This window comes from Anolis sagrei, chromosome 5 (assembly GCF_037176765.1).
Source record: "Anolis sagrei isolate rAnoSag1 chromosome 5, rAnoSag1.mat, whole genome shotgun sequence".
Lineage (NCBI taxonomy): Eukaryota > Metazoa > Chordata > Lepidosauria > Squamata > Dactyloidae > Anolis > Anolis sagrei.
This window is the reverse complement of record NC_090025.1, coordinates 115,105,093-115,131,214: the sequence shown is the minus strand read 5'-3', so window position 1 is coordinate 115,131,214 and position 26,122 is coordinate 115,105,093. Positions and strand designations below refer to the sequence as shown.

At 38.1% G+C, this 26,122-nt stretch overlaps 1 protein-coding gene across 21 annotated transcripts in view; it reads right to left on the bottom strand.

Annotated features, from left to right (window-relative positions):
• The window catches only part of PCDH7 (protocadherin 7), a 453,309-nt gene that overhangs the window by 394,981 nt on the left and 32,206 nt on the right, over positions 1-26,122 (bottom strand). For 2 of the 21 annotated variants that reach the window (XM_067469004.1, XM_067469003.1), the window contains exon 2: positions 1,004-1,195. The exons of 18 other annotated variants lie outside the window; for them this stretch is intronic. In XM_067469004.1, the coding sequence (XP_067325105.1) occupies positions 1,052-1,195 (144 nt within the window). In that variant the 3' untranslated portion in view covers positions 1,004-1,051. One more of the 21 variants, XM_060777853.2, reaches the window with a different exon arrangement.

Below are 26,122 nucleotides of genomic sequence, written 5' to 3'. Positions count from 1 at the left end.
GAGTCCATAAATCTAGTACACCTATGATTGGTTTCTAAAGATATCATTTGGCTTCGATCCAGCATCCCCCGCCCCACTGTCACCCCCTGCATACAATAATCATTTAATCAGGAGAAGACTGTGGAATTCAGAAGGACTGCTTCCACTGAAGAAGTGAGAAAAGAAGTCCAGTTGCCTCTGGCTAGTCGAAATCACTCAATCTACTGGGAGTCAAAATGTCTCATTCTAAACTATATACTAGATAGAGAGGGAGAGAGAGGGAAGGGAGAGAGGGAGAGAGAGAGAAAGAAGGAGGGTGAGAAAAAGGAAGGGAGAAGAGGGGAAGAGATTCCTAACCCACAGAGCACAGTCTAAAATTTGATACAGGGGAAATAATACAACAAGGTATTATCTCATTTCATTAAGTAGCTGTTTCAGTTATATGGATGTATCACAGAGTGGGATAAGGAAGAATGCAGAATCTAGGGAGATAGTCCAAGAGCTTCATAGGGGAAATTGTCTAAGAAAGAAGGCATCGCACATATGTTTTTGGAGGCAAGTGCAAGTATAGGGTCTGCAGGGGAGAAAGGGAAGCAAGAGACCTTTGGAGAATAATAGTTATCAGGATTCAAGGAGTGAAGGCCATGGGAACATTGTAATATGCCAGATATTCCCGTGGCCTTCACTCCTTGAGTCTTGACCAAGGTGTCTTACTTTTGAGAGACAGGTGGTATAATATGAACATGAAGAAGAGGAAGAAAAGGATGAGGAAGAATACTTAATGGCAGTGGATTGAACTGGATGGCTCGTGGTAGTCTCTTCTCAATCTATGATGATGATGATTATTATTAATATTATTATATTCCTTTCTCCTGATACTGGGACTCAACGTGGACAATAACATATTCAAAACAACACACATTAAAACAATATCACACATTGATGAAAGTATACACATAAGACTTAAAAAACAAACAATTTATTAGGATAAAATATTAAAATGCATTTAAAATTATATACCTACCTTAAAAATACCAACTGTAAAAACAGGTAATGGGTCCAATGGAAATTATTAAGTAGTGGTTATATGGAGGATGATGGTGATGGTGATGGAGATGGTGAGGATGATGAGGATGATGAGGATGATTACTGTGACAAGGTTCCGCACAATCCATATTTCTTTCCCTGGGCAGCCTCTTTTGGGGTGGGAGGCTAACTGCAAAGCCATTTGAAAGGAAAGAAAAGTGGTGGGCATTTGGTACCCACTGCATGTGTCTCTCCCACATCAACAACCCTTTGTGCTAATCAAACATTTAACCCTTCTACAATTCCATTTTTTTTTCAAATTTTAGTGGCAGTGACCCCATGAAAAGGCACATTTTTTTAAAAAAATCAGCGGTGTGTGCCCTTGATGGTAAGTCTCTGATGATGAATTAGAAGGTTGAAAGTGTTCCTCGCCATGAGGAGGCTTCCCATTATAGCCTAGAACAATTCCTAACAGGTGGTAAGCTGGCTGGGATTTCTGGAATCTGAAGTCCAAAACACCTGGAGGAGCAGAGTTTGAGAAACACAGGCATAGAAAAATTAAGGCCATTTCAGAGTTGGCATAATAGACTGCAATGCCCTTTTTTACTGTTATCTGTATTCCCAATATATTTTCCTCAATGTACTTTTTTACTGGTGTGATAAAGGGGATACATGAGAGGCAGGGAATGAGGGGATTGGTATCTTTTATACTTGAGCTTAGGAACAGGGACAGTTATGCATCTGCTCCTATCTACAGTGCCTTTCTCCTCACAGTGGACAAGATTGGAGAAATCAAGAGGTAAAAAGAGCTCTGACACTTAAAGCCTTTGTGAAATCCCCCTATTACTCTCCTTCCTACCCAATTCTGCAAGAAGATGCAGAAGGACCAGGGGAAAAATGTTCTCTTTTAAGTCAGAAAAACATGCATTCATCTGGCCCCGTCTGAAGATGTGTAATACAAAATCTCACGCAGTCTTCTAAATTTATGCGGGAGAGACAACGGGAGATGACAGTTATCACTGTGGCTTCAAAATGCCTATCATGCTCTAAGTAAAGCGAGGGCTAGCCCTGGTGTACAATTCAAATCCCAATTCCCTGCTGTCCCGTTACCGCTACTTTGTCACACCTTCGCTTTGCAAAAATCAATACTCTAGAATGTCACAGCACTCTGACGGCCAACAAAGCCTCGCTACGCATTTATTAGACAAAGATTTTTTATCTTACTTCAGCGTTGTAGCATATCAGGGTAAAAATCAATTTCAAGTCATTTCCTAGGAAGGAAAATAGCCTTAGAAAGGTTTCATTCAAGTTGGAATCAAAGGACCAATATAAAGTGGGTTAAAGTTGCTGAAATACTTTGCAACAGAAGAAGGAGAAAAATGGCATAGGCCAGTGTTCCAGATTTGTCATTAGCATTCAGTTTGATCTTCCATGTGGCTTCCCAGACCCCTTCCACACAGTCATATAACCCAGAATATTAAGGTAGAAAAACTCACAATATCTGCTTTGAACTGGTTTATCTGAGTCCACACTGCCATACATTCCAATTCAAAGCAGAAAATATGAGATTTTGTTCAGCTGTGTGGAAGGGATCCCAGACACCAGTAATGTACATCTCCAATTTAGTGAGTCTTACATCCAAGTAAGGATTGGATCCTGGTCCTTTTTACAGCCAAACAGGCTCCAGTCCTTACTTGGATGTAAAAGTCACTAAAATTCTTTATCGATGTCACTCCAGAAATCCAATGGTTTAATTGCTTAGAAACTGTTATGCTGAAAAGCTGCTAGTCACTGCTATCTAATGTCAGATATCTTCAGGTTCCTCTTCGAACAATATTTAATGCTGAATGTGCTGTTTTGGGTCAGTCTGTTAAACTAATGGGAAGCTGCAATGTTACCATTTTGCCAGACCAACTGCCTCACTATTAACCTCATCACATAGATGTTTGCCCTTGTGTTATTTCTGTTTTCACATGCTGGTGAAATGGAATCCCACAGAGATCATCCCACGACACATAGCCAATTCCTGTGACTGCCCATGGTACTGCATTTTGCCACCATGCTACTAGGGAGAAAAAACTCCCTTCTCAGTAGTAGGGTGTTATCTGACTCCTGCTTGCAGAAATTGGAGAATGCAAGGGAAAGTAAAAAGAAAATAGGTAAAGGTCATGGGATGTCTGGCCATACCCAAAGACAGACCCTGCCAGAAAATAAGATAGGATGGTTACCCAGTCCTTTCCCTCACTTTACCCCCTGCCTACCTGATGAAGTCTTTTGCCTCTGAGCAAGCTGGCCTCTTGCTTTATAATGACTATTTTGAAAATTTTGCCATTGACTCCACAAGGCGTAGAAACAGACAGATAACACAGCCGAACAAAACAAAATCTCGGTGTCTTGGTTTTTAGGCCTATTCCTGGGGTTATTTGGGGTTCTGATTGTGAAATTTGCATTTGATACACCTCATCAGCTCTAGCTTCTTAGATATTGTTATCATGGTTTTCTATGAGTGAGCAGATGATGATTGGTATAGTAGGACATTATGTTCTGTATCACAAGTACTAGAGCTGTTAGGGGAAAACTGGTGCCATTTTAGGACCAGCAGTCAAATATATCCAGAACCAGGGCTAACATTTGAGGCACCAAACTTTGTGTTCACCAGCATAATGTATCCTTTTTGACTGTTTCAGCATATTAAGTTCTTTATTACCCATTTTATAAAGGGTATATACTGTGCCAATAGGCAAGGTTCTTGTTTCCATCTCCATTACATTATCTAAATTCATTCATATGGACATACTGCACATAACTCTAGGTGATTTTAGTTTATCCTTGTGGATATTTATCTAAGTTTTTCCCTTTCCTCAAAGCCAATCTTTTCATGAAGCCTCTGGCATATCTCCCCAATTCCCATTACTTTAATTACTTAGTTACAGCAGTTGAGCTTGAAACATGCCTAAGTTTCTGTCACAGAAACAATCATCCTAATTCTCTGTTTACTCCTGTTTCCACTTCCATCCCCTGTTTGAATATCATATTTTAACAATAATTTGTTATCACCATTGATTATTAGAAACATCAGGAAATGGATTCTAAATGGCACTAAATTCTTAGAACTTCTTCCCTAGTGAGATTAGATCAGCCCCCTCCCTCCTGTCCTTTAGAAAGATGGTAAAAACTTGGCTGTGGGACCAAGCCTTTGGGACAATGAGGTAAGGTAGCAATAGGAAACTTTACCCTGCTGACTAGATTCAATATGGATGATTTGAGATGGTTTTAAACGTGAAGATAACTGATTTTCGTGTTTATGTATGTTTATAGTTTGCTTTTGTGCCGGCATTGAATGTTTGCCATTTATATGCTGTGCTCCACCCTGAGACCCATTTGGGGTGAGAAGGGTAGAATATAAATGTTTTAAATAAAATAATAAATAAATAAGGTAAAGGTAAAGGTTTCCCCTTGACGTTAAGTGTAGTCGTGTCCGACTCTGAGGGGTGGTGCTCATCTCCATTTCTAAGCCAAAGCACTGGTACTGTCTGTAGATGCCTCCAAGGCCATGTGGCCGAACTGACTGCATGGAGCACCATTACCTATTTGGTGATTCCCAAATTCTAACACTACTACAGTTTTCTAAATGTGGCCACACTATAGATTTACATAAAGATATTATGCTACTAGCCATTATGTTTTAGCTGTTTCCTAATGATCACCTTACATAGATTTTGCATTCTTTTCTGCTCCTGTCACATTTTTCATTGATACTTCAATCAAGTTGTCGATCATACAACTCGAAGATGTCTTTTCTGATTAAGTTGCCTAAGGCCACTCAGAAAAAGTGATGACATTTGAATAGCTGTTGAATAGACTTCCTGCTTAACAACCATTTCTTAGACCCTAGGCTATCTTTAATGAGCAAGGTATTTGCATGACTTTTTGAACAGCTGCCTGTAAGAATATGAAGAAATGGTGGTAAAAAGACAAAACTTATAACCAGCTGACCTCTCACGTCTGCGATACCCATGGGACAGGAAAAGAGCTCACTTTGAGGATTGCTTGGCATGGCCACACAATGAAGTTGTCAGGATTGTGAGGAGGAAGTGTGGAGTAACTATATGTGGCTTCCCTTTAGTGCTTGGAAAGTTATCTGTTAAAAGTCACTACTATACATATTTTTCACAATTATTCCTTACATGGGAAGGAAGTAGAAAATCCTCAAACATAAGAAAAGTGCTAGGAGCATCCCACTGAATGGCTTCAAAAGCAAAAAGAAAATTCAGGGAATACACATTTCTAATTACAGACACAGAAATTATTCAAAACAGTTTTTATATTACTTTGCAAAGTAACCATTCAAAATGGAAAGTAGCCATAGATATCAGTATAGTCCTTTTAATCTCTGCCTCTCTCTGCTGAATGGAACACACAGTTAGGGCCAAATTAGGACATGCTCAAGCTTTAAACTATTAGGTACCATCACTGGAAATGTGGATTATTTTTAGGAGGCCCTCATAGTTTGAAATCTAAAACTACATGTTACTTTGTATTCACAAAGGCTTTAATGGCCAGAATCACGGGGTTGTTGCAGGTTTTTCGGGCTGTATGGCCATGTTCAAGAAGCATTCTCCTCTGATGTTCACCTGCATCTATGGCAAGCATCCTCAGAGGTTGAGGTCTGTTGGAAACTAAGAAATATAGGTTTATATATCTGTGAAATGTCCAGGGTGGGAGAAAGAACTCTTGCCTGTTGGAGCTAGGTGTGAATGCTTCAATTGGCCACCTTGATTAGCATGGTAAGACATGGTAAGATTTTTCCCAGCTACTACGGATGAAGAAATGGACAGTGGGGTATATGTATGCATGTCTATGATGCAGTCAACACCCCAAAGGTTTTAGTTTGAAGTTCAAAGGATCTAGCCAACATGCTGAACCCTGGTCACCTGAAAGATTCAGCACCATGGGTAGGGACCACCTTGTAGTCTGGCTCTTATTTCAACGACTTTCTGCATTGCTGAGTTATATGCAGAACTCTCCTGTTAATATTGAACCAAACGTAGCTCTGCTTATCCAGTAACTGTGTTTTGTCTCTTTCTGTCATGTGTTGGTGCCACAATGCCATTACTCTAATTAATTTCAAAAAAGCTTAATGCAAGTACAGTCATCACTCTGGTATAATTTTACATTTTCTTTGAGCAATTTATTCAGTGAGCTTTCTAATATTCCATTAAAAAATCAATTCAAGGATGCTGAGATTGCATTTTTCCACTCCAGATTTTTTTTATGTAAAAATAACTATGCAGTGGTAATGAATCAAAAATGATCAAGCTGAAATATATGAAAACATAGCATAAGCAATGTTCTAACATTTGCTTCGAAACCTACACAAATCTTCATAAATCATTCTTTTAAAAAATGATGCAAAGGTATTTGGCATGCTTTCAATTTTTCTGTGGTTACTTTATACCTGCAGTTAATGGAATCAATTAATATGTAATATAATCATATTTTGATGTCGCTAACATTAGCAATGAAACATTAGCTTTGTTTCTGTTCACTAATTCCTAAAGTGAGTGAATTTCCATTTTAAAAAATAATGGAGCAAACAAACACAACACACAGTAACTTGATTACTAAGAAAAATCAATCCATCCTATTCAAAATTAGATTTATCTATTGGATATGTAAGCCATCCTTCCTCCAAAGAGATTGGAATGGTATTCATGGCATTATCCAATCTAATCTGTCAGATAGAATAAACTGAGACGGATTGGTGCAAGACCACCCAGGGAGCTGTACAGATAAGCAAATATTTAAACTTGGGTGTACATCGAGCTAGTGTCATCCCTCCTTACCATATGTCACATCTCTTTTTTAGTTCTTATCATAAAGATTGCTCAGGATAAATGTCAAAAAGAAGATTGTTGAGTTCTTTTTTTAAGTAAAACTGCCAAATTTTGAATAACTGCATTCTGTTTCAAAGCATATGGTTCAATTGTCACATTTCAATGTGCAACCCTCATCCCATCAATTGCTACACATCTGACGTAGAAGGCCTCCTGAGTATGCAATGCTCAGCGTTGTTTACCCCCTTAACATTATTCATCACATGTGATTTTGGTGAGTATGCGTTCCCTCAAGACGTGCCAACATTTCCTCTGACGTATCTTTTCAAACCACCAGTGTCCTCTGACAAGCGTAGTGTGCCTCAGCTTAAACACTCATGAGATTTGGATTTTCCCCCACACACATACCAATTAGAAACATAAAGCATTTAAATTAACTTTCTGTTCCCAACTAATATTTTAATCTTACACATCAGGCAGTGGTATACAATAGGGATAGAAAACTATATGGAGTAAGGTTAGGGGCCATTTTTTACACTCACAATCCCCTGTGTCCTGCACTGTCTCATGCAACTGCATGGAGTGATATTACATCATTTCTTCTCACATTTTTGTTAGATTTTCAGGGAGTTGGTGGTTAGACTCAAACTACCACATTGGAAAAAGGATATTTTTAGCCGTGGAGGGAGGGGACTGCTTTTAAGGCAAAAACTATACCACAAAGACATTTCTTTTCAGGTGGCTTTAGGGAATCACTGAGGGTGCATACTTTGGGACACAAAAGACAGCTACAGGATGGATTCAGATCAAATATATATCTTCTTACTCCTGGCAGCACTGTCATGCTTTTAATAAACCAAGAATGGTTGTCCAATCCATTCTTAAATTCTACCTCTCATTTAATTGGGAAAGTTTGATTTTGTATTTCATAACTGAGATCCCTTTACAATGCCAGTTTTATTTCAATAATAACAGTGGGCAAGTTGTGGTCATCCAGAGCCTGGGAAGAAGCTTTTTAAAAGTAATTAATTACATTTGTAGGTCATATTTAAATGTAAGACTTCCAATGGCAAGAAATAGCAAAATCCAGCAAGATTGGAACAGGACTGTTTACATGGAGCTGAGTTGAAGTTCACAGTGACTATGAACTACTAAACTGGCTCTTGAAGACAGAACAAATCTTCACAGAGAGGGTTTGGGTCACATAATGGTCTACTAAGAAGGGAAGAGAGAATGTACTTCAATTGCCACCATCATTCCAATATTGAACTTAGCTGATAGTTCCAAAGTGTTCACAAATATGTGACTATAGATGTGTGTGGGTGTGTTACTTTTAAAAAAGTATCTGAATAGTGGGACCAATTGGCTAACAGTACAACACACTATCCTTCCATCCTTGACATCTTCCCAAAACCCTCCGAGAAGCATTAGGAAGCATCATGAAGCATCTAGATCAAGGAAAGCCATAATCTCCCTCTGTTCTGTGTTGGTTAGACCCCATATGGAGTACTGTATCCAGTTCTGGCACCACAACTCAAGGAAGACATTGACAAGATGGACCACGTTTAGAGAAGGGTGACCAAAACGATCAGTGAGATCGTCGTCAAGCCCTATAAGGAATGGCATAGGAAACTGGGTATAATAAGCTTGAAAAATAAAAGGCTGAGAGAGGACATGATACCCAAGTTTAAATATGTGAAAGGATGTCATACTGAGAAGGGGCCAAACTTGTTTTCTGCTGCTTTAAAGACCAGGGCATGGAGCAATGGATTAAGTAAGGGTGTTTGACAGTGGAATATGCTTCCTCAAAGTGTGGTGGAGTCTCTTTTTCTGTGGGGTTTTAAGCATAGACTGGATGGCCAACTATCAGTGATACTTTGGTTGTGCATTCCTTCATGACAGGGAGTTGGTCTGGATGCCTTTGTGGGCCTCTTCAGACTCTTTGATTCTATGTTTCTATGATGGGTCATATTTTATGAAAGTCTGATTATTAACAGGGATCCAATAAAGATCCTGGAAGATAAGGATCATCCAAAGAGAGTAAGGTCAAAATCACTTGGATATTTATATTAGGAAAATTGATAGTGCACCAATATAAATACTACTTGGAATGTTGTATGTGGGAAAATGAAAATTCCTTGCAGACTCTGAGTGTTCTTCCGGACTGTTTAGCTAGATGGTGCCTAGGCATCATTTCCCCCCTGACAAAAACATGGCCTCTAACTGTGCTAATCACCTGAACCTGAAGCATAAATATATTTGTGGAAATGTACACTCTGGCAATATCTGAAAGGATCCTGACCCAAATATTTTTGTTGGTCAATTGTTAATTTCAGCAGTGAACAAAACATATAAAAGCTGAGATATAAAAAAAAATGAAAAGATCTATTTTTGTCCACATTATTTTTATTAGTAGAATAAAATAATTTTCAATCTGAATTTCCAACAGAGGACCAAAGGTTACAAATGTTAGCTGTGTGGCAGAGTAATATTTCCCTTTGAATAGAATAATTTCTTTGGTCTCTAAATGTCCTCCAGGGATGCAGTCTTTTAATTTAACAGTTTCTATTGATTCACAGATATTCTATTATTATAAAAGAAAGTGAGACAGTGAAGAAGGATGTGCAATCAATTTGAATAACAGTAAAAAATAGTCAATATAAATAGTTCTATCATAACCTCATGTAGCAAAGCATAATAATAATAATAATTTATCGATAATGAGTATGATCCACGAAAATAAGGTGCTATCACAATTTTCTCTGGGAAAAAAACCCAAAGACTAAAAAAATGCACAAAACAGATAATCTACAAGAATCTTTGTTATTGTTAAAAATCAACAGACATGCTCCATCTGGCCTTAAGGTCTTTTCTTTTCCATCAGCTGACGATAATGAAAAATATTAACAATACATGCAGTGAATGGTACGAAAGAGCGAGGGAAAATGCCATTGACTTAATGAATGGGTCTTGATTTCCTTCCAGTTAATGCCACAAGCCCTGATAATTGTAGTAAAATTTCCATTTGAACCAAACTACCGAGTTTCATTTCTCTCTTTGGAAAATTTATGCTGATTTTTAAATGTGCATAGAAATAAAATGGTGGACTAACACTAATATCCTCCAAAGTAAAATGTCTAGGCAGGGAAGGGAATTATGTAGTTCAATGGATGTTCCTAAACTACAACTTTCAATGGCCTAGGTAGAATATTTAATGGTGGGGCATTCAATTCCCACTCTTCGACTGTGGAATTAGGACCAGAAAAAAATGTTTACCATATCAATAAAACATGGTGCATGTTGAAGGACTGCAGCTCAACATGAAAGCCCCTACAGCCATGCCCTCAACAACAACTCATAGTTAGACCCCAAAATTCTGTATCTTACTTTTTAAATCTTACTTATATTCAAAGGAGCTAATGCTCTTGCTTTTCCTTTATGAAATATTCATTCTCAAAACACATCATTAATAAAATCCTACAGTTTATCAGCACATCACAATATGGACATTCATGACTATGGCATCATCTTTCCATCATTAGAAGAATGGTGAAACATTAGTTAAAAGACTATAAAATATGGACTTCTGCATACAGGGAACATTTCTGTATACCATACAGCAGGTAGCACAGAAAATTCTAACTTCCCTTGGTTTGTTCAGGCAAGTCAGGAGTTCAACAGGGGCAAATGGAAGGTACTTAACTTAGGCAGAAAAAATGAAATGCAAAGATACAAAATGGGGGATGCAGTATGTGTGAAAAGGATCTTGAGATCTTTGTGGACAACAAATTAAACATGAGCCAACAATGTGATGTGGCAGCTAAAAAAGCCAATGGGATTTTGGCCTGCATAAATAGGAGTAAAGTGTCTAGATCCAAGTCATGCTGGCCCTCTATTCTACCTTGTTCAAACCAGACCTGGAATACTGTGCCCAATTCTGGGCAACACAATTGAAGGGAGGTATTGACAAGCTAGAATGTGTCCAGAAAAGGGCGACTAAAATGATCAAGTGTTTAGAGAACAAGCCCTATGAGGAGTGGTTTAAAGAGCTGGGCATGGTTAGCCTGCAGAAGAGAAGGTTGAGAGGAGACATGATGACCATGTATAAATATGTGGGGGAAAGTCATAGGGAGGAGCGAGCAAGCTGGTTTTCTGCTGCCCTGGAGACAAGGATGTGGAACAATGGCTTCAAATTGCAGGAAAGGGGTTTCCACCTGAACATTAGAAGAACTTCCTAACTGTGAGAGCTGTTCAGCAGTGGAACTCTCTGCCCCAGAGTGTGGTGGAGTCTCCTTCTTTGGAGGCTCTTAAGCAGAGTATGGATGGCCATCTGTCGGGGGTGATTTGAATGCTATTTTCCTGATTCTTGGCAGGGAGTTGGACAGGATGCCTCATGAGGTCTCTTCCAACTCTATGGTTCTATGGCTCATTCTGCCATTAAGCAATAGCAATTAGACTTGTGAACAGATTCGTTTAGGCCATTTCCCTTCAGCTCCTTTGGCTTCTTCAGATGCCTGTAATGGCAAGGGAGATCTTATTTTGAGAAAGTAAAAAAATCCTAAAAATCAGGAGATGATCCAAATTTATGAAGCTTGGTGTACCAGCAGTGGTTGATGTACCCTTCGAGTGTGGCAATTTTGATCCGATAGTCCTAAAAAATGATGGGAAGGGGAGCCTGTGAAGACACCTCGTCCCCCCTATTGCCACCAATGGGCCAGATTGAGCCACATTTTCTGGCTGCGGACCAAAAATGCTCATTTGGGCATCTGCCTGTTTTTGGGAGGCATGTGTTTCAGTTCATACACAAACCTAATAGCCATGGATATATGACAAAATATAACCTGAAGTCAGCTAGGATTCTCATCTTTTTTTCTTAAACATGTGGGCTTCAATTCAGCCAAACCCCAATCAATTATTTTTTGTTTGATTCACAATTTGGTTTAAAGGAATATCATTAATAATTATAATTGTAATCTTGAGAGCAAATATCAAAAATGGTCAGTTCTGGGTACTCACTTCATTCCAGGAGATGATGGAACTTAATTGCAGTGTAGTAAATTATACTCACTTGTAGTTAGGGAAACAAATGGACATTTTTAATATTATTTTCATTTCCATTTCCTCCCACACAATGCTTTTCAAATTGTATTATATAGAAAACCTGTGAAAGGCTTGTTAGCAACTTCTCAATTAGAAGTATACTAATGGTAGACATGTTCCTATTAAAATGGTTTGCCACCCACTGTTAATCTCGTCCGACAACTGTGGGAATGTGATAGATGTTTTCACCATTCTGAGTACCAATGGCATTAAGGGCTATAGGTTGTAAACCTGAGGGCAAATTAGTGATTTTTAAACTGTTGTGAGAGCCTTTGTGGCTGAAGAATGAGGTATAAATAGACTAAATAAAAAATAAACTACTTTAGCAAAGACAAGGAACCTGTGGTATTCTTGATTTTGCTAGACCCATCGTCCATCACCACTGCTCAGGTTGGTTGGGTTTGATGGGTCGTAGAATCCAACAAAAAAAATTATGGCAAAGGGCCAATGATTTTCTGACCAGATAAATCACTGAGCAATATTGCATGATGTATTCTTGTAGTAGCCAACAGCTGGCATTGTCAAAGTTGGCTAGGAAATCCCCCAATAATTACAGAATGCCAGAGAAAAATTCAACTCTTACCCGGAAGCTCACAAGGAGCAATACCTGGTTAGCTGAATAGATATATTGCTGTTAGCACAGGTTGCTGATGCCAATAAATACTGCTCTCTGCTCTAAAACCAAGCACTTGTATAGTTGCATCAACCCTTGTTTCTACAGCTGTATTATGGTTGATGCCTCTGTGTGCCTTCAAGCCACCTCTAACACATGGAGATTCTGCCATGTTGTTTTCTTGACAAAGTTTACATAGAGGTTTGCCATCACTTTCCTCTTTGGCAAAGAGAGTGGCTTGCCTAAGATCAACCAGTGAGTTTTCATGGCTCATTGGGGATTGGAAACTTTGTCTTCTGTGGTCCTTGTCCAACTCTGGCTCCCAGCACTTAAACGTCAAGAAGATAGATGTTCCTGTTTTTCCTTCTGTTGTCACAAACTGGTCCTGTTGATATGCCCTCCCTCAATTTAATCCCTTTCATTAGTTAAGTGATAACATGCAATTCTCCAGATTGTATTGAACTGGCAGTCCCATCATCTCTTCCCAACTTGGCCACTGATGAGACATAATATGAATAACAATTAATCAGGTTCTGGCTGGTACTCCCTCCTGGGCACACAGAAGATTGCGTGACTTGACAGGCAATGATCAGACTGCGTTCTGGCACCATGAGATGCAGAGCTAACTTTAAGAAATGGGGCCATGACATAAGTGTGGAGATGAGCAAACCATAGAGCACCTACAACAATGCAGTCTGAGCCCTGCCACATGCACAATAGAGGACCTTCTCACAGTAACACCAGAGGCAATCTAAGTGGCCAGCTTCTGGTCAAAGGAAATCCAGCATAATGCCAAGTTTTTAACGATGTTTGTGTTTTCTTAAATACGTTATAACTGTACCCTCAATTCACTTCTGACACAATAAATAAATCCAATTGTTTTACCTGATCAGTCAACTAATAGTGAAATCCTATCCTTCCCTATTGAGAACTAATCCCAATTTAGTTCAACAGTACTTACTTTCATGAAAGTGTATATAGGGGGTCACAATAAATTCAGTAAATTAATTGTCATGACCAAATATAAGTTGCTCAGCCTGCAAGATCTTTAGAAAGCTTTGGCCTTGTCAATTTACTGTCATTTGTTAGGATGTTGTGCTAGATTTGCAGGGCAGTGTATTAACTGCCACGGAAAATCTTAAAAATTAGGCTATAAATCAGGAGAAACCCAAGACTTCCAGCTTGACTGTTTCACGGAGCACTACCTTTATCTTTACAGACCAGTTTTTCATATATAAATTAGAAAAATAAATCACAGAAAATGTGGACCATATAGTGAATTTATCTCATTGGAAACAGCCTCAGAAAGGAAGAGATTAATGTAATTATCAAATAGTGCAGAAGTAATTTAGTGTCATTAAAGACAAAATGGAGTTAGAGCTGGAAGCCCCATAAGAACATGAGATTGTCAAAAAGATATCGGTGTGAAGTTCACACTCCAATCAATCTTTGCAAATGTCTTACATCCTTCCCTGAACAGTGTTATCATGTGACCTTCATTTTTTACAGACATGAAAGTACCTTGGGTTTGACAAGATTTATTGTTCCATACTAATAGTTCCTACACTGTCTGAGAATTTCATTCATATTAAACGCTTATATTTTAGGGACCTTAATTCATAACTTTTACAAGCCTCAAATGCTCCGCATCCAAAACAATTTGGAATGAATCAATATATCATGTTTTCACACAAGAACCAAAATGAAGTAATACATTTCTGCTCACATCACTGTCACTCCTGACATGTGGCAGCTGTCTTTGGAGTCCTTGATGGACAGAACAGGAATGTTCAAAAGATTTTCATAGAGCTGAACTCTTACTGGGACTATCTCTCCTGAAATGTCTCATAATTCATACCTGAGATAATTCCCTCGGCCCTGTAATGAACTTGACTGACCGTTTGGATCAATCCTAAGCAATCCAATATATATTAGTCTGGCTGACAACTAAAATGAGACATTCCAAAGCACAACTTACTCAGACTCATGACCTTCAAATGTTTTGAACATCAACTTCCACCATTCTCATAAAGCATGAAGTTGGGAAAGCTGGGGGATGGAATCCAAAACATTTGGGAAGGACTAGGCTGAAAGAGGGTGCTTTACAAGCCTGCAAAATTTATTACAACTAAGTCTGTGTCATGAGGCTAAAACATATCTTTGCCCAATTTAGATCAGACATACCGAATTAAATTGGACTCATAGGTCACAGCTAACTTAATTCCACTGATATCCATCAGTCTATTACAGTCAAGACGAATATTTGATTCAAAGCTTGGGGTACCTAATTATCATTGATGTAGATAGCTATAACTAGATTTATCTTTTTAAAAGTAATTTTCCAGGCTCTGCTTGGCTAAAGCTGAGGGTCCCTGCAATCCATGACTTGAAACTTGGAGTAGATGTATGTATGTATGTATTTCATAACCCACTCTTCTCCCAGGACAGGATACCGAACACCCTACATTTAATAAAAGTTTAGCAGTATTTTTAAAATTAAAACATTTTTTACCCCATCCTATATCAAAGAAGAGGTATAAAACTCAAACGTTGACTGATAACAAATCAGCATTTGCTAAACAGGTTGATTTTTCTTTTTATGAAGTATAGCCAAAGCATCTTCTGCAGCATCCACTGTAAACACTAAACACTGCACAACAGATTTGTGTAAATTTTTGGGGCTCCAGCTTTTAGCTAAAGGAATTCCATTTCAGATCAGAGATCCGTAGTTTAAGAAGCAGTGGCCTACATAATGCATTAAAATAAATTGAAACCATATTAAACTGCAACAACAACTTAAAAACAGATGTAAAGTTATGTAGTTGTACACCATATTTTGAATGAGTTATTGGGGCACAAAGGTTTCAATGAATAGCCAGTCATTGGTTCCAGTCAAGTCTCCAAAGGAAAAGCATTCCATAGTTGGATTACCATGACTATGAAAACTCTCTCCCATAACCCAACATTGGTGGGAGAAGGAGGAGCCTTCCACCATTGAATTTTGCCTCGAGTCGCCAGAAGGTTGAGAAGGGCAGTATACAAATATATAGTAAATAAATAAATAAATAAATATGTGGAAGGCCTTCCCTCAATTATCAAAGTCCCTAGCCATATAGGATTTTAAATGTCATTGCAGGTACCTTGAATTCGTGCTGGTAGCATATTGGAAACTAATGCAATCATTTTAAGATGCTCCGTTTATATGATCTCCAGTCAAGCTTTTGCACTTTGCATTTACTGCAAGTTCTGAGTCTTCTTCAAGGGCAGCCCCACATAGGGCATACTACAGTAATCAAGGTAAAATATTAGCCTGCAAACTAAAAAATGAATTAAATAATATTATTTTTAAAAATGGTTTATAATAGTGAAAAACATTGAAAAAGTAATGATGAGTGAAAGACTTAACATACAGCACATGACTTCACTACTGCATCATAACTAAGATTCAGAGACTTTCCTGAATAGAAAAGTCTTCATCTATTGGTAGAAAGAGGAGACCAACCAGACATGCCACAGAAGGGAGTTCCACAGCCTGGGAGCAGCCACTGAAAGGACTTTCTTCAGAGTCTCACCAAATGTGACTATGAAAAAACGCTCCCCTGGAGATCTTACATCTTGAGCTGGCCCATATAAGTAGATACAATATTTTGGCATCTAGCTTGAGTTCCAGCAAGCAAGAAGATAAGATAATCAGGAAAGGGGTAAATGTCAAGGCCATAAAAATACATAAGACAGCTTTCACATGACACCTAAATCCGTATCATCAAAATGAAATTTGAAATTTCCCATAGTTCTTTATGGCTAGTCAGAGTGGTGTCATCTCTATAAATGTTCAGTGTCTTGATTTGACATGTAAAGCAACATGTTTTAATATTGGACCACTGGGACTGTCCAGTCCAACCCCCTTCTGCCACACAGGAAAACACAATCAAAGAACCCCCAACAGATGCCATCCAGGCTTTGTAATAGTAATAGTAATAGTAATAATAGCAGAACACCCTTTGTCATATAACAGTACTAAGGTAGACTCTTAGTTTTTGTAAGAGTTCATGCCAGTCCAGAGACTGCATACTGACTGCTGTAATAGCTGGTGTTACCAGTTCCTATTTTCCATCTATGTATGATCTAAAACAGGGGTTCTCCAATTTGTTCAGCCATGAAACCCTTTTTGAGGCAAGTGTTTCTAATGGAGCACTAATAAATATTTTTATATATAATATATTATATATAATGTATATATCAGGCATGGGCTGGGACAGTGGCAGATGGATAGAGAGTATTTGTGTGAACCTAGAGGAGGTGGGGTGCCCACAGAGTCCTTGAGCACCACTTGAAAGCCCTAGGGCTACCCAGAGCACAGTTTGAGAACTGCTGATTTAGACCTACAGTCTTAGATAGCTTATGAGAATATAACCCAGCCTCAGAAAAGTAAAACTCCTGGTTTAAGCCTGAAATCCCATTACACACTAATTGTTTTACAGGATTATATATTCTGGTCTGGTGGCACACAAAGGGACATGGACTTCAGCCCAGGACTCCACATATATATCTTAATATATATGGAATGCTGGCCTGAACATATAGTCCATATTTTTTCCATCCATATATATAGTCTGTTGCCTTAGCCATTCTTCAGGTATTTCAGCACTACAGACATTTTTTCTGGTATTTTTAATATCTCATAGAGATATAAGAATGTACACCTCCTCCGCTTTCTCTGTGATTTAAGCAAGCACCAAGCTGTGTTATTCACAGCTATGGTATTTTATCCCTTGACATGGGCCTCCTTAGAGCTTTCATATCTACATTAGCACATTTTAATGAGGATTCCTAACATCAAGAGGTTAAGAAAAACCTTTCCAAAGCTCCTACCACTAAACGTAATGCATTTTATTAGATTACTGTATGGAGGGGGAGATCTCAGTCCTTCCCTCAAAATGTGAAACAGAGCCTTTCGGGGTTTTTATTATTATTTCTTATTATTATTATTTTACAATACCAGTTGGGTTTTTTTTTTCTGAACCTCACCCAACACAGAAGGTGTTTGCTGAAAGCTAGTGAGTTATGCTTTATTTAGTAACAACTTTAGGCAATTGGCGGGACCCAGTGTCTTCTTGAGCCAAGCTGAATCTTCCAACAACTGAAGTGAGCAGGCTTAGTTTCAAAGTGTCAATGGAACCTTTTGAATTCTCAGTCTGCAGTGAGGTACAGAAGCAGCATAATGGTACAAACTATTTTTAGAGTCTGCAAGAGATATATCTATACCACAAGAGGTATGAATGTCTATAACTACAAATGCTTCTGCACAGAAACTCCACTAGTTCAAGGCTTGCAAATTAATTCAAGTTGTGTTTCCCAGCTACCTAACAGATGGAGAAAAATCCAGAGAATTGGATGTATAGCTACTAGCTACAGCTACCTTAAGACTCGTGAATTTCAAGATGCCTTTCTAAGTAGGACAAAAAATTCAGTCATCCCATGGCCAGAAGGGTCAGTTCCAACAACAATACACCACTTTTCTTCCTGCGGAGTTTCACACTAAAACATGCAATGCACATCATACAAATCTAGAACACATGAATATTAACCTTTGCAGTTCTTCACCAGAAAAGTATGACTACATTTGAATCGCTTATCATGACAGGCATCATAACCATGATTCCAGGGAAATTCCAGAAATTGGATTTCTATAATTTCTATATTGATCCGTCGAAACAACCTGTTTGCTTTTCTACCAAGACAAGGTTCTTTACAAAAGCTAATGGTTCTTCCTTGTCCATTCAAGACTGAACTGCCATACAGCACAACAGCTGCAACAAAACAGCAATGTGGAGAAAATCAGAATTGTCTAGAAGGGAGACAAAGGTCTAGCATATGAATGATCTAATTGTCTCCACTAATGAAGATGTCCAATTACTCTGAGACTAATGTTCATACAGTATAGTATTTCATCCAATCATTGAGTTGGTAGAGGACTTGCATCTTTCAACTCCATGAAATTCAGCATAATCAGTGAATGGCTATCCATTATCTCCATAAAGACTTCCATGGTGGTGTGATAATGCTAATGTGCAGATATCAAAACATGGATAGAATGTTGGGTTGAAATGGAATTGACATAGTTAAACCTTTTATACAAAACCCAGATATATACACAACAAAGTAACTCTGTATTTGAACCTCACAGAAGTTTGGATAAGTTCATTTTCAAATTTCTAGTATGGTAAAAGTGTGTAAGGCACTTCACACCCATCATTTGCTTAGTAATGTTATATCAGAAGTGCAATGTTGTGTAGTGCTGTAATCAAAGCAGCAAGGTAGCAAATCAAACATAAGGAGCAGAGCATACAATATCTTTTGACATTTCCAGCTAGAAAAAAATCATCAAATAATCGTTGTGGAGTTATAAGAAAACCATATAGACCAAAGCCTCAGAGTTGACCAACCAGAGCCAGTCATGAAGTATCAACTCAGGACAGCAAAGACAGCCACAATCTAGGGTCTAAATGTATAGAAATCACAAAATTTGCTTCATTGTTCAATGCATAGCATGTGCTTGCACAATACAATCCACTTATGATGCCAGGACAACACCCATTACTGTAATCTAGACAATTATCCAGGCAATACTCTGAGAGCTCCCTGTACATGAATTCTGGAAGTCCAAGTATTTGAAATGAGTTCTGCACAGATTCACTTGAATAGCAGTAAAAATCTAAAAATTTAGGAGTTCCTGTTTAATGTTGAAAAATGATGAACTAAGAAAACAGGGGAGGTTAATGCAGAGATGTTGGGACCGGAATTAGCACATACAGCCTCTTAGCCTTGTATATCAGGGTGGACCACTATGACAAAGGGACACCAGGGCTGGAAATTCTTCCTTCACTGCAGAAAATCAAAACCAGCAGTGGCCAAACATCCACTTCTAGTTAGTGATGGGGTACTCTGTGGAGCTACAATCAGCCATGTCCTAAAACCATTCTTCCTGGAGGACTCTGGGAGAAGAAACCCAAGATTTTGTTTTATGAGAGCCGGTAGACTTCAAAACTGATCTCTGTCCACTTTCAGTCTATAGGCCACACCTTCTCTCTCACACACACAACCAACTCATATTATATATTTTGTTATTCCATAGGGGAGAGGGGAGGACATTTTCTAAGAATGAACCATGGCCCAGTCAACTGAGGAAGATATTCCACCAGGGGTCAAGATAATTGCCACTTTGGATAAGATGAGAACCTTACTCCCAATGAATGCATTATAGGTGTAGGACCAATGAAAGAACGAGTCTCTAGAACTGTGCAGAACAGAGAAAAAGAGAAAGCCTAAAGCTCAGACTACAAACTAGGGCAATGCAATCTTCCTTTGTTCTCCAAGGATTCCCCTCTACTGCTTAACAGGCATCTTTTCAGGAGTACCTGACTCAGATCCCGGATCCTCTACTGCCCTGAAAACAATGTTTGTTTGTATATTTATTTATTTATTTATTTATTTGCTTACTGTATTTGTATACTGCCTTTCTCAGCTGAAAGGAGACTCAACGCAGTTTACAGTCAGCAACAATTCAATTGTACATATGTGCATTTGTTTTCAAGCTGCTTATTGACCTATGGCAATCCCATTAATTTCAAGGTTTTTTTAAAAAAAAATGAATAAGGAATACTCAGAAGTGTTTCTGCCAGTTCCTTCCCTGAGATTTATCCAAAAGCACCTGATGTTCATTGGTGGTCTCTCAAAATAGAGATGTCCCTTCTTAGGTTCCAAGATCAGGCAGAATTTGATGGCTCAATCCTAAAGCCAAAAGGCAAAGCCCAGTGCTTATCCCACATGTGCTCTGTCCCTATTTTCTTCACTACTCTTCCCACCAAATTAGATAATTAAACTTGCTTGCATTATTTATGGTAACTAGTTATCAGTCAAAGTGACATGTAGTTGTTTCCATACAACAATGGGATATAGCTGGAAATATATTTTCTTCCTCAACAGAATAATCAAAAAAGCAAAATAGTTGTTATACACCCAGCAAACATTTTAGGAAGAGGGAGACAGGGGAAGTTTGTACACTTTCAAGGTTTTCACCAGATTTCAACTAGAGCAACATTCAAGGGGCATATGGATGCTTTCCCCTTGAGCAAAACCCCCGAGGAGCTTTAACAGAAGCCGAAAAACAAAGAAATTTGGGAAAGGGTATACATTTTTCACTAAGGGATTTACTAATCCCTATAAAATTCTTTTCTTTTTAGTGATCATTGGCCTTGCAAAACTTATTGGTCTTCTTCACCTTCTCCTTATTATTATTAAAACATATAATCTATTTTAGAATAAAAGAAGGAAGTAGATAATTATTCAGAAGGTTAAAATATAAATGAAATGAATATGAAACAAAACTGAATGAACTGGATAGGAAGTACAAGCTTCCTATTATATTGGTTGGATGTATGCAGGACTTGTCTGACGAAAACACAAAATAGGAACTGTATTACAATTACAGAAATACTTTGAACTCTGGACCAAAACTGTGCGAACCCTGGGTTCTAGTCACCAAACATTGCTGGGTAACTGTAGTGAATTTTCACAATCTAAATTCTTTTGCAAGTATGGAATAAAAATGGGATATATCCTGAAAGAAATATATTGTTTTTAATCGATGGCATTGAATAGTTGTCAACACTGTGAACCACCCTGAGTCTCTTTCAGGTTTGAGAAGGGCAGTATACAAATACTACAAATAAATAAATATACAGTAAAGCATGCACACATACAGGGTTAGTCAAAATGCATAGGCCAATAAGCCATTCAATTGAATGGCTTATTGGCCTATGCATTTTGACTAACCCTGTATAATATGTGCATATACCATATGCCTCTTTGCAGTGCAGGCCAACTAACAATGCCTTTTGTGGGTATTCAGCACAAAGATGACAAAAGCTACCACATTAAAAACTATGCAGCTTTGAAATCTCTTTTCTCAGTCTATAGTTTTTAGTTCAAATCTTCTCTAGCACCAAACCACAATGCAGAAAACTAAATATGGTTGAAGTTCATATGGTTACAGTTAAGTCAATGATTCACAGGCTGCACAGTGACATAAATGAGGATGTAATTGCCTTGCAAAAATATTTTCCAGAACTAATAAACTCTTTCCTGTAAAAGGATAGCTATATAAATGAACTCAAATCCCTACTAACAAGCCACTTGGCACATGCATGTTAAACCACAACAATCACAGTAAAATTATATTAAACTTATTTCATCCCCTTCTCCCAAGTTCCCACTTATCTATCTTGCTGACGATCTCTCTTGAATTTAAGGAATTATGTGCCAGCTCCAGGGTTAAGGGGCCTCTCAACAAGGCGGCATTGGTGGGTTACCTTAATTAGAAAGAATAATGACATACAAACAGAGAACTCTCACATCATGTTTCTTCAACAACTAATAAAATGTGAGAACTTTAATGCTATTTGGACAATGGTGCCTTGGCATGAATTCTTCTGAAACTACCCACCTAGGTATATTTGGAGGGGGAAAATGGGAAGCAACTTAGGTGAATTTTGTTTGGTAAACACAATCAGCTATATCTGGCTCTCCATATTTGTGGATTTAAATGTTGCATGTTTGATTATTAATGGATTTGCTTAATATGTTATCTTGAGGAATCACTGGGTCTTCCAGGACAATTCTGTGATGAACTTCCATCAGAGGTTGACTACAGAGTTGTGCTGGGAAACCTGGAGATTCCTAGAGATAACACTTCTGTAGCAATCTCTAAATCCTCCAGTGTGATTTCATAGCTTATTTTTGGTGGAAGTTGACCATAGTGACCTGGAGATGCTTAGAGAGGTGTTCACTCAGGTAAAAAGCAAGCTTTTTTATTTAATATTTTTCCATTATCATTGGGGTCCTGAACCCTCAACCATTACACAAAAATGGAGATTCTATTATACATTTATTAGAAGCAGATATGCTTGAGGAATTCAGTCTCTGAATTATGAGAGAAACAGGTCTGCTATGAATTACCTAGACTGGCAGAAGAATTGACATTTCTTCACTAGTTTTCGCATTCACTGAATGGTTTGATGCATTTCTCTCTTAAGGAAAGGTATCATTAAAACATTTATCTTTTCAAAGAGTTTCTGGGAGAAAGCAGAGGGAAAAAAGTACACTTTCCCATAAATGTTGTGTTTCAAGATAGAGAGGTAATAGTATCATCAGTTAAAAGATATGTAATTTCTGGAAACAACCCTAGGAAGGTTACAATGCCCTCCATAAAGTTCAGTAAATAAGGAAGGGTGGATTGAGCAGTGATGCCTTAAAGAAGATGGCAGCTTTGTTCACTGAACTTTACGGAGAGTAATGTAACCTTCCCAGATCTGTCATTTGAACGCACACTGAGTATGTTTCTTTCCCCCCTGTTTTTAAATCTTTCAAAGAAAAGATGAATGGAGAAGACATGCCTACAGTGCTTTTAGTCTGTTCAAATCTCTCATAGTTGTGGCATCCCACCCAGATTTTATTTTCTGATATTAATGGGGAAATTTAATATCTACACACAACCTGGCCATTTTTGGAGTTATAAACTAACACAGTCCAATCAGTACCCCAGTAATGTATACACGAATTCTAGGAAATATCTACTCATCCCCCCTGCCCCCGGCCACCCCTTTTGGCTGCTATTCCAATGCCAGTAGGAAAGCTACTAAGCCTTAATACTGACTTTTGGCATGCAATGATTCCCCTTAAGAAATAGAAATCCATGTGCAGTTGGTTGTAAAGGATTTACAGGAATGTTGAATTCTCTAAAAAATATAAAGCAAATTGAAGTGAGCCCAATAAGTGGATCTCGGTCCTCAATTAAAAATCCTATTGGCCTAGCTTATATATAAAACTGGGTCCCCTGGTGGTGCAGTGGGCTAAACCACTAAGCTGATGAACTTGCTGACCGAAAGGTTGGTGTTTCAAATCCGGGGAGCCAGGTGAGCTCCCACTATTAGGTCCAGCTTCTGCCAACCTAGCAGTTCAAAAACATACAAATGTGAATAGATCAATAGGTACTGCTTCTGCAGGAACGTAATGGCGATCCATGCAATCATGTTGGCCACATAACCTTGAAAGTGTCTATGGTCAACGTCGGTTCTTCGGTTTAGAAATGGAGATGAGCACCACACCGAGACTAGACTTAATGTCAAGGGGAAACCTTTATCTTTTCTATACAGAAGATTAAACTATGGTCAGGTGGTAAACGGAGTCTGTAAAAAATTAGAAACCACAAGGAAAACCTACCTGCATGATAGATAAGAGACAAGAGGAAATCTTCCCCACAGAAATTACGAACAACACAAATGTTTGAGGGAGATCTCCAAGAGAAATGCTAGCTTATTGGAATCCCATCTTCTCTGTCTGTTTGTTTGTTTATTTTAGTGTAAAGAAATAGACAAACCAGACACACCTCAGCATTTCAAATCACACTGCATGCAACTATAAATGAATGATATAAGAAAGAGATAACTCACAACATTCTAATCTGCATCCAGCCAAGTTTCTGTGTTAGGCTATAGTTTAGAGGCCAGCACATTTTTCAACCAATGACATTTTCAAATGCAGAGCAACAATTTGCTTTTAAAATAGATTGCTGGTTTCTTTTGCATTATTCAGCTTAAACACACACATACAAGAGCTTTTAATTCTACTCCTACCCTGTAATACAGCATGGACACATAAGGAGCTAAATATATTAACTGTGAATATATTGGGGCAGCAGTCACATTGTATGTTCACCATGTCTTCTATGTGGTTCTGAACAGTCAGTAGGTATCAAATATTGTAATAGTTGTTTCTAAACAACCTTAGTTTGAAAGTAAAAACAGAGGCAAAATCCCACACCAGCATTGCTGACTTTCCAATATTGTTTTATAACTCAACAGAATGCACGAGCCTTGAGAAACATTCAGCATTGAAACCTCTTGTTCTGTCACTTGGCTGCTAAGAGACTGGAGCTCAGTTACATCTGACTCCCACTGAGAAAACTGAACTACTTGGCAGCAAAGATCAGAGAATGGAATTGTAGTGCCAGGGAAGAAATCCATCAAAATGAAGAAATGCCAATGACAAAAGAAAAGCCAAAGCCCATGCCTAGTTTACTGGATTTGGCATATACAGATACACTGTAGGATTCATGAGGGATGATGATGATGATGATGATGATGATTATTATTATTATTATTATTATTATTATTATTATTTATACCCCACTTTATCTCCCCAAAGGGGACACAAAGTGGCTTGACATAAAATTATTAGCAGACAATTTAACAAATATACAAAAATCAAAACAGAATTAAACACAAATAGCAGTTTAAAAATCAGTTAAAATCCATGATGCATTGATACTAGGTCTCTCTTTTTTCTGGTGGTTGATTCTCCATATAAGAAAACAATTTCTTCAAAATTGTCCAGTATCTAAATTTAATTTTGTAGAACTATTTTTTAAGACAGTTAGCATGACATAGTGACTGGACACTAGGAAACGATGGTTTGCATCCCTCTCAGATGGGAAACTCACTGTGTGTCCCTGGGCAAGCCACTATCTAAACCTCAAAATTAGGCAATGGCAAAGCTACTCTGAAGCACTGAAGAAACACCAAAAAAGGTTATGGAGAAACAACGACAGCTGGTGACTCCCAACTTGATGGGGTGGTAACTTCTCTTCGGTTTATAATCTGAAGGAAATTTAAAAGAGCTTTCCAGAGTGCTGAACCCTACCATCACTTTTCATTGCTTTTTCAATTTTGGAATAACATTCAGAGTTGATTCATCACTCCGGTTATATGAAAGCCACCAGCTGGCACAGTTAAGAGCAAAAAAAAGAACTAGACTAGCTCAGACCTGAAGGCAGTCTGTTCAAGTAGTCTGTCTGTACGAATATTACTGCTGCCTGAGACAGCTATGGATGGGTCTCAAGACTGAAGTCTACAATGAAGTATCTACACCCAATTGATCACCTACAAAAATAGGGGATGAAGACAGTAGAAAAAACCCAGAGTGCCAGCACATGGGGTTGGTAAAAGCATGCCAGGACCAACTAATGTTGGTTACTGTTGGATCTCTTCTCTCTTACATTTCAAATATATCATTTTAATCATATATGCATGTTTATCCTATAACAGTAAAGTCTCACTTATCCAACCTTTAATCATCCAATGTTCTTGTATTTTCCAATGCAGTCTGCCACCCACCCGGATCCACAGCTGTTTCAATATATTGTGATGTTTTGGTGTTAAATTTGTAAATACAGTAATTACTACATAACGTTACCCTGTATTAAACTGCTTTTTCTGTACATTTGTTGTAAAACATGATGTTTTGGTGCTTAATTTGTAAAATCATAACATAATTTGACACTGAATAGGCTTTTCCTTAATCCCTCCTTATTATCCAACATTTTAACTTATCCAATGTTCTGCCGGCCCATTTATGCTGGATAAGTGAGACTCTACTGTATTTCAAAAATATTTTAAACATTACTGTCAAAATTCAATGTGGTATAGTGGTTTGGTTTGGCTGTTGGACT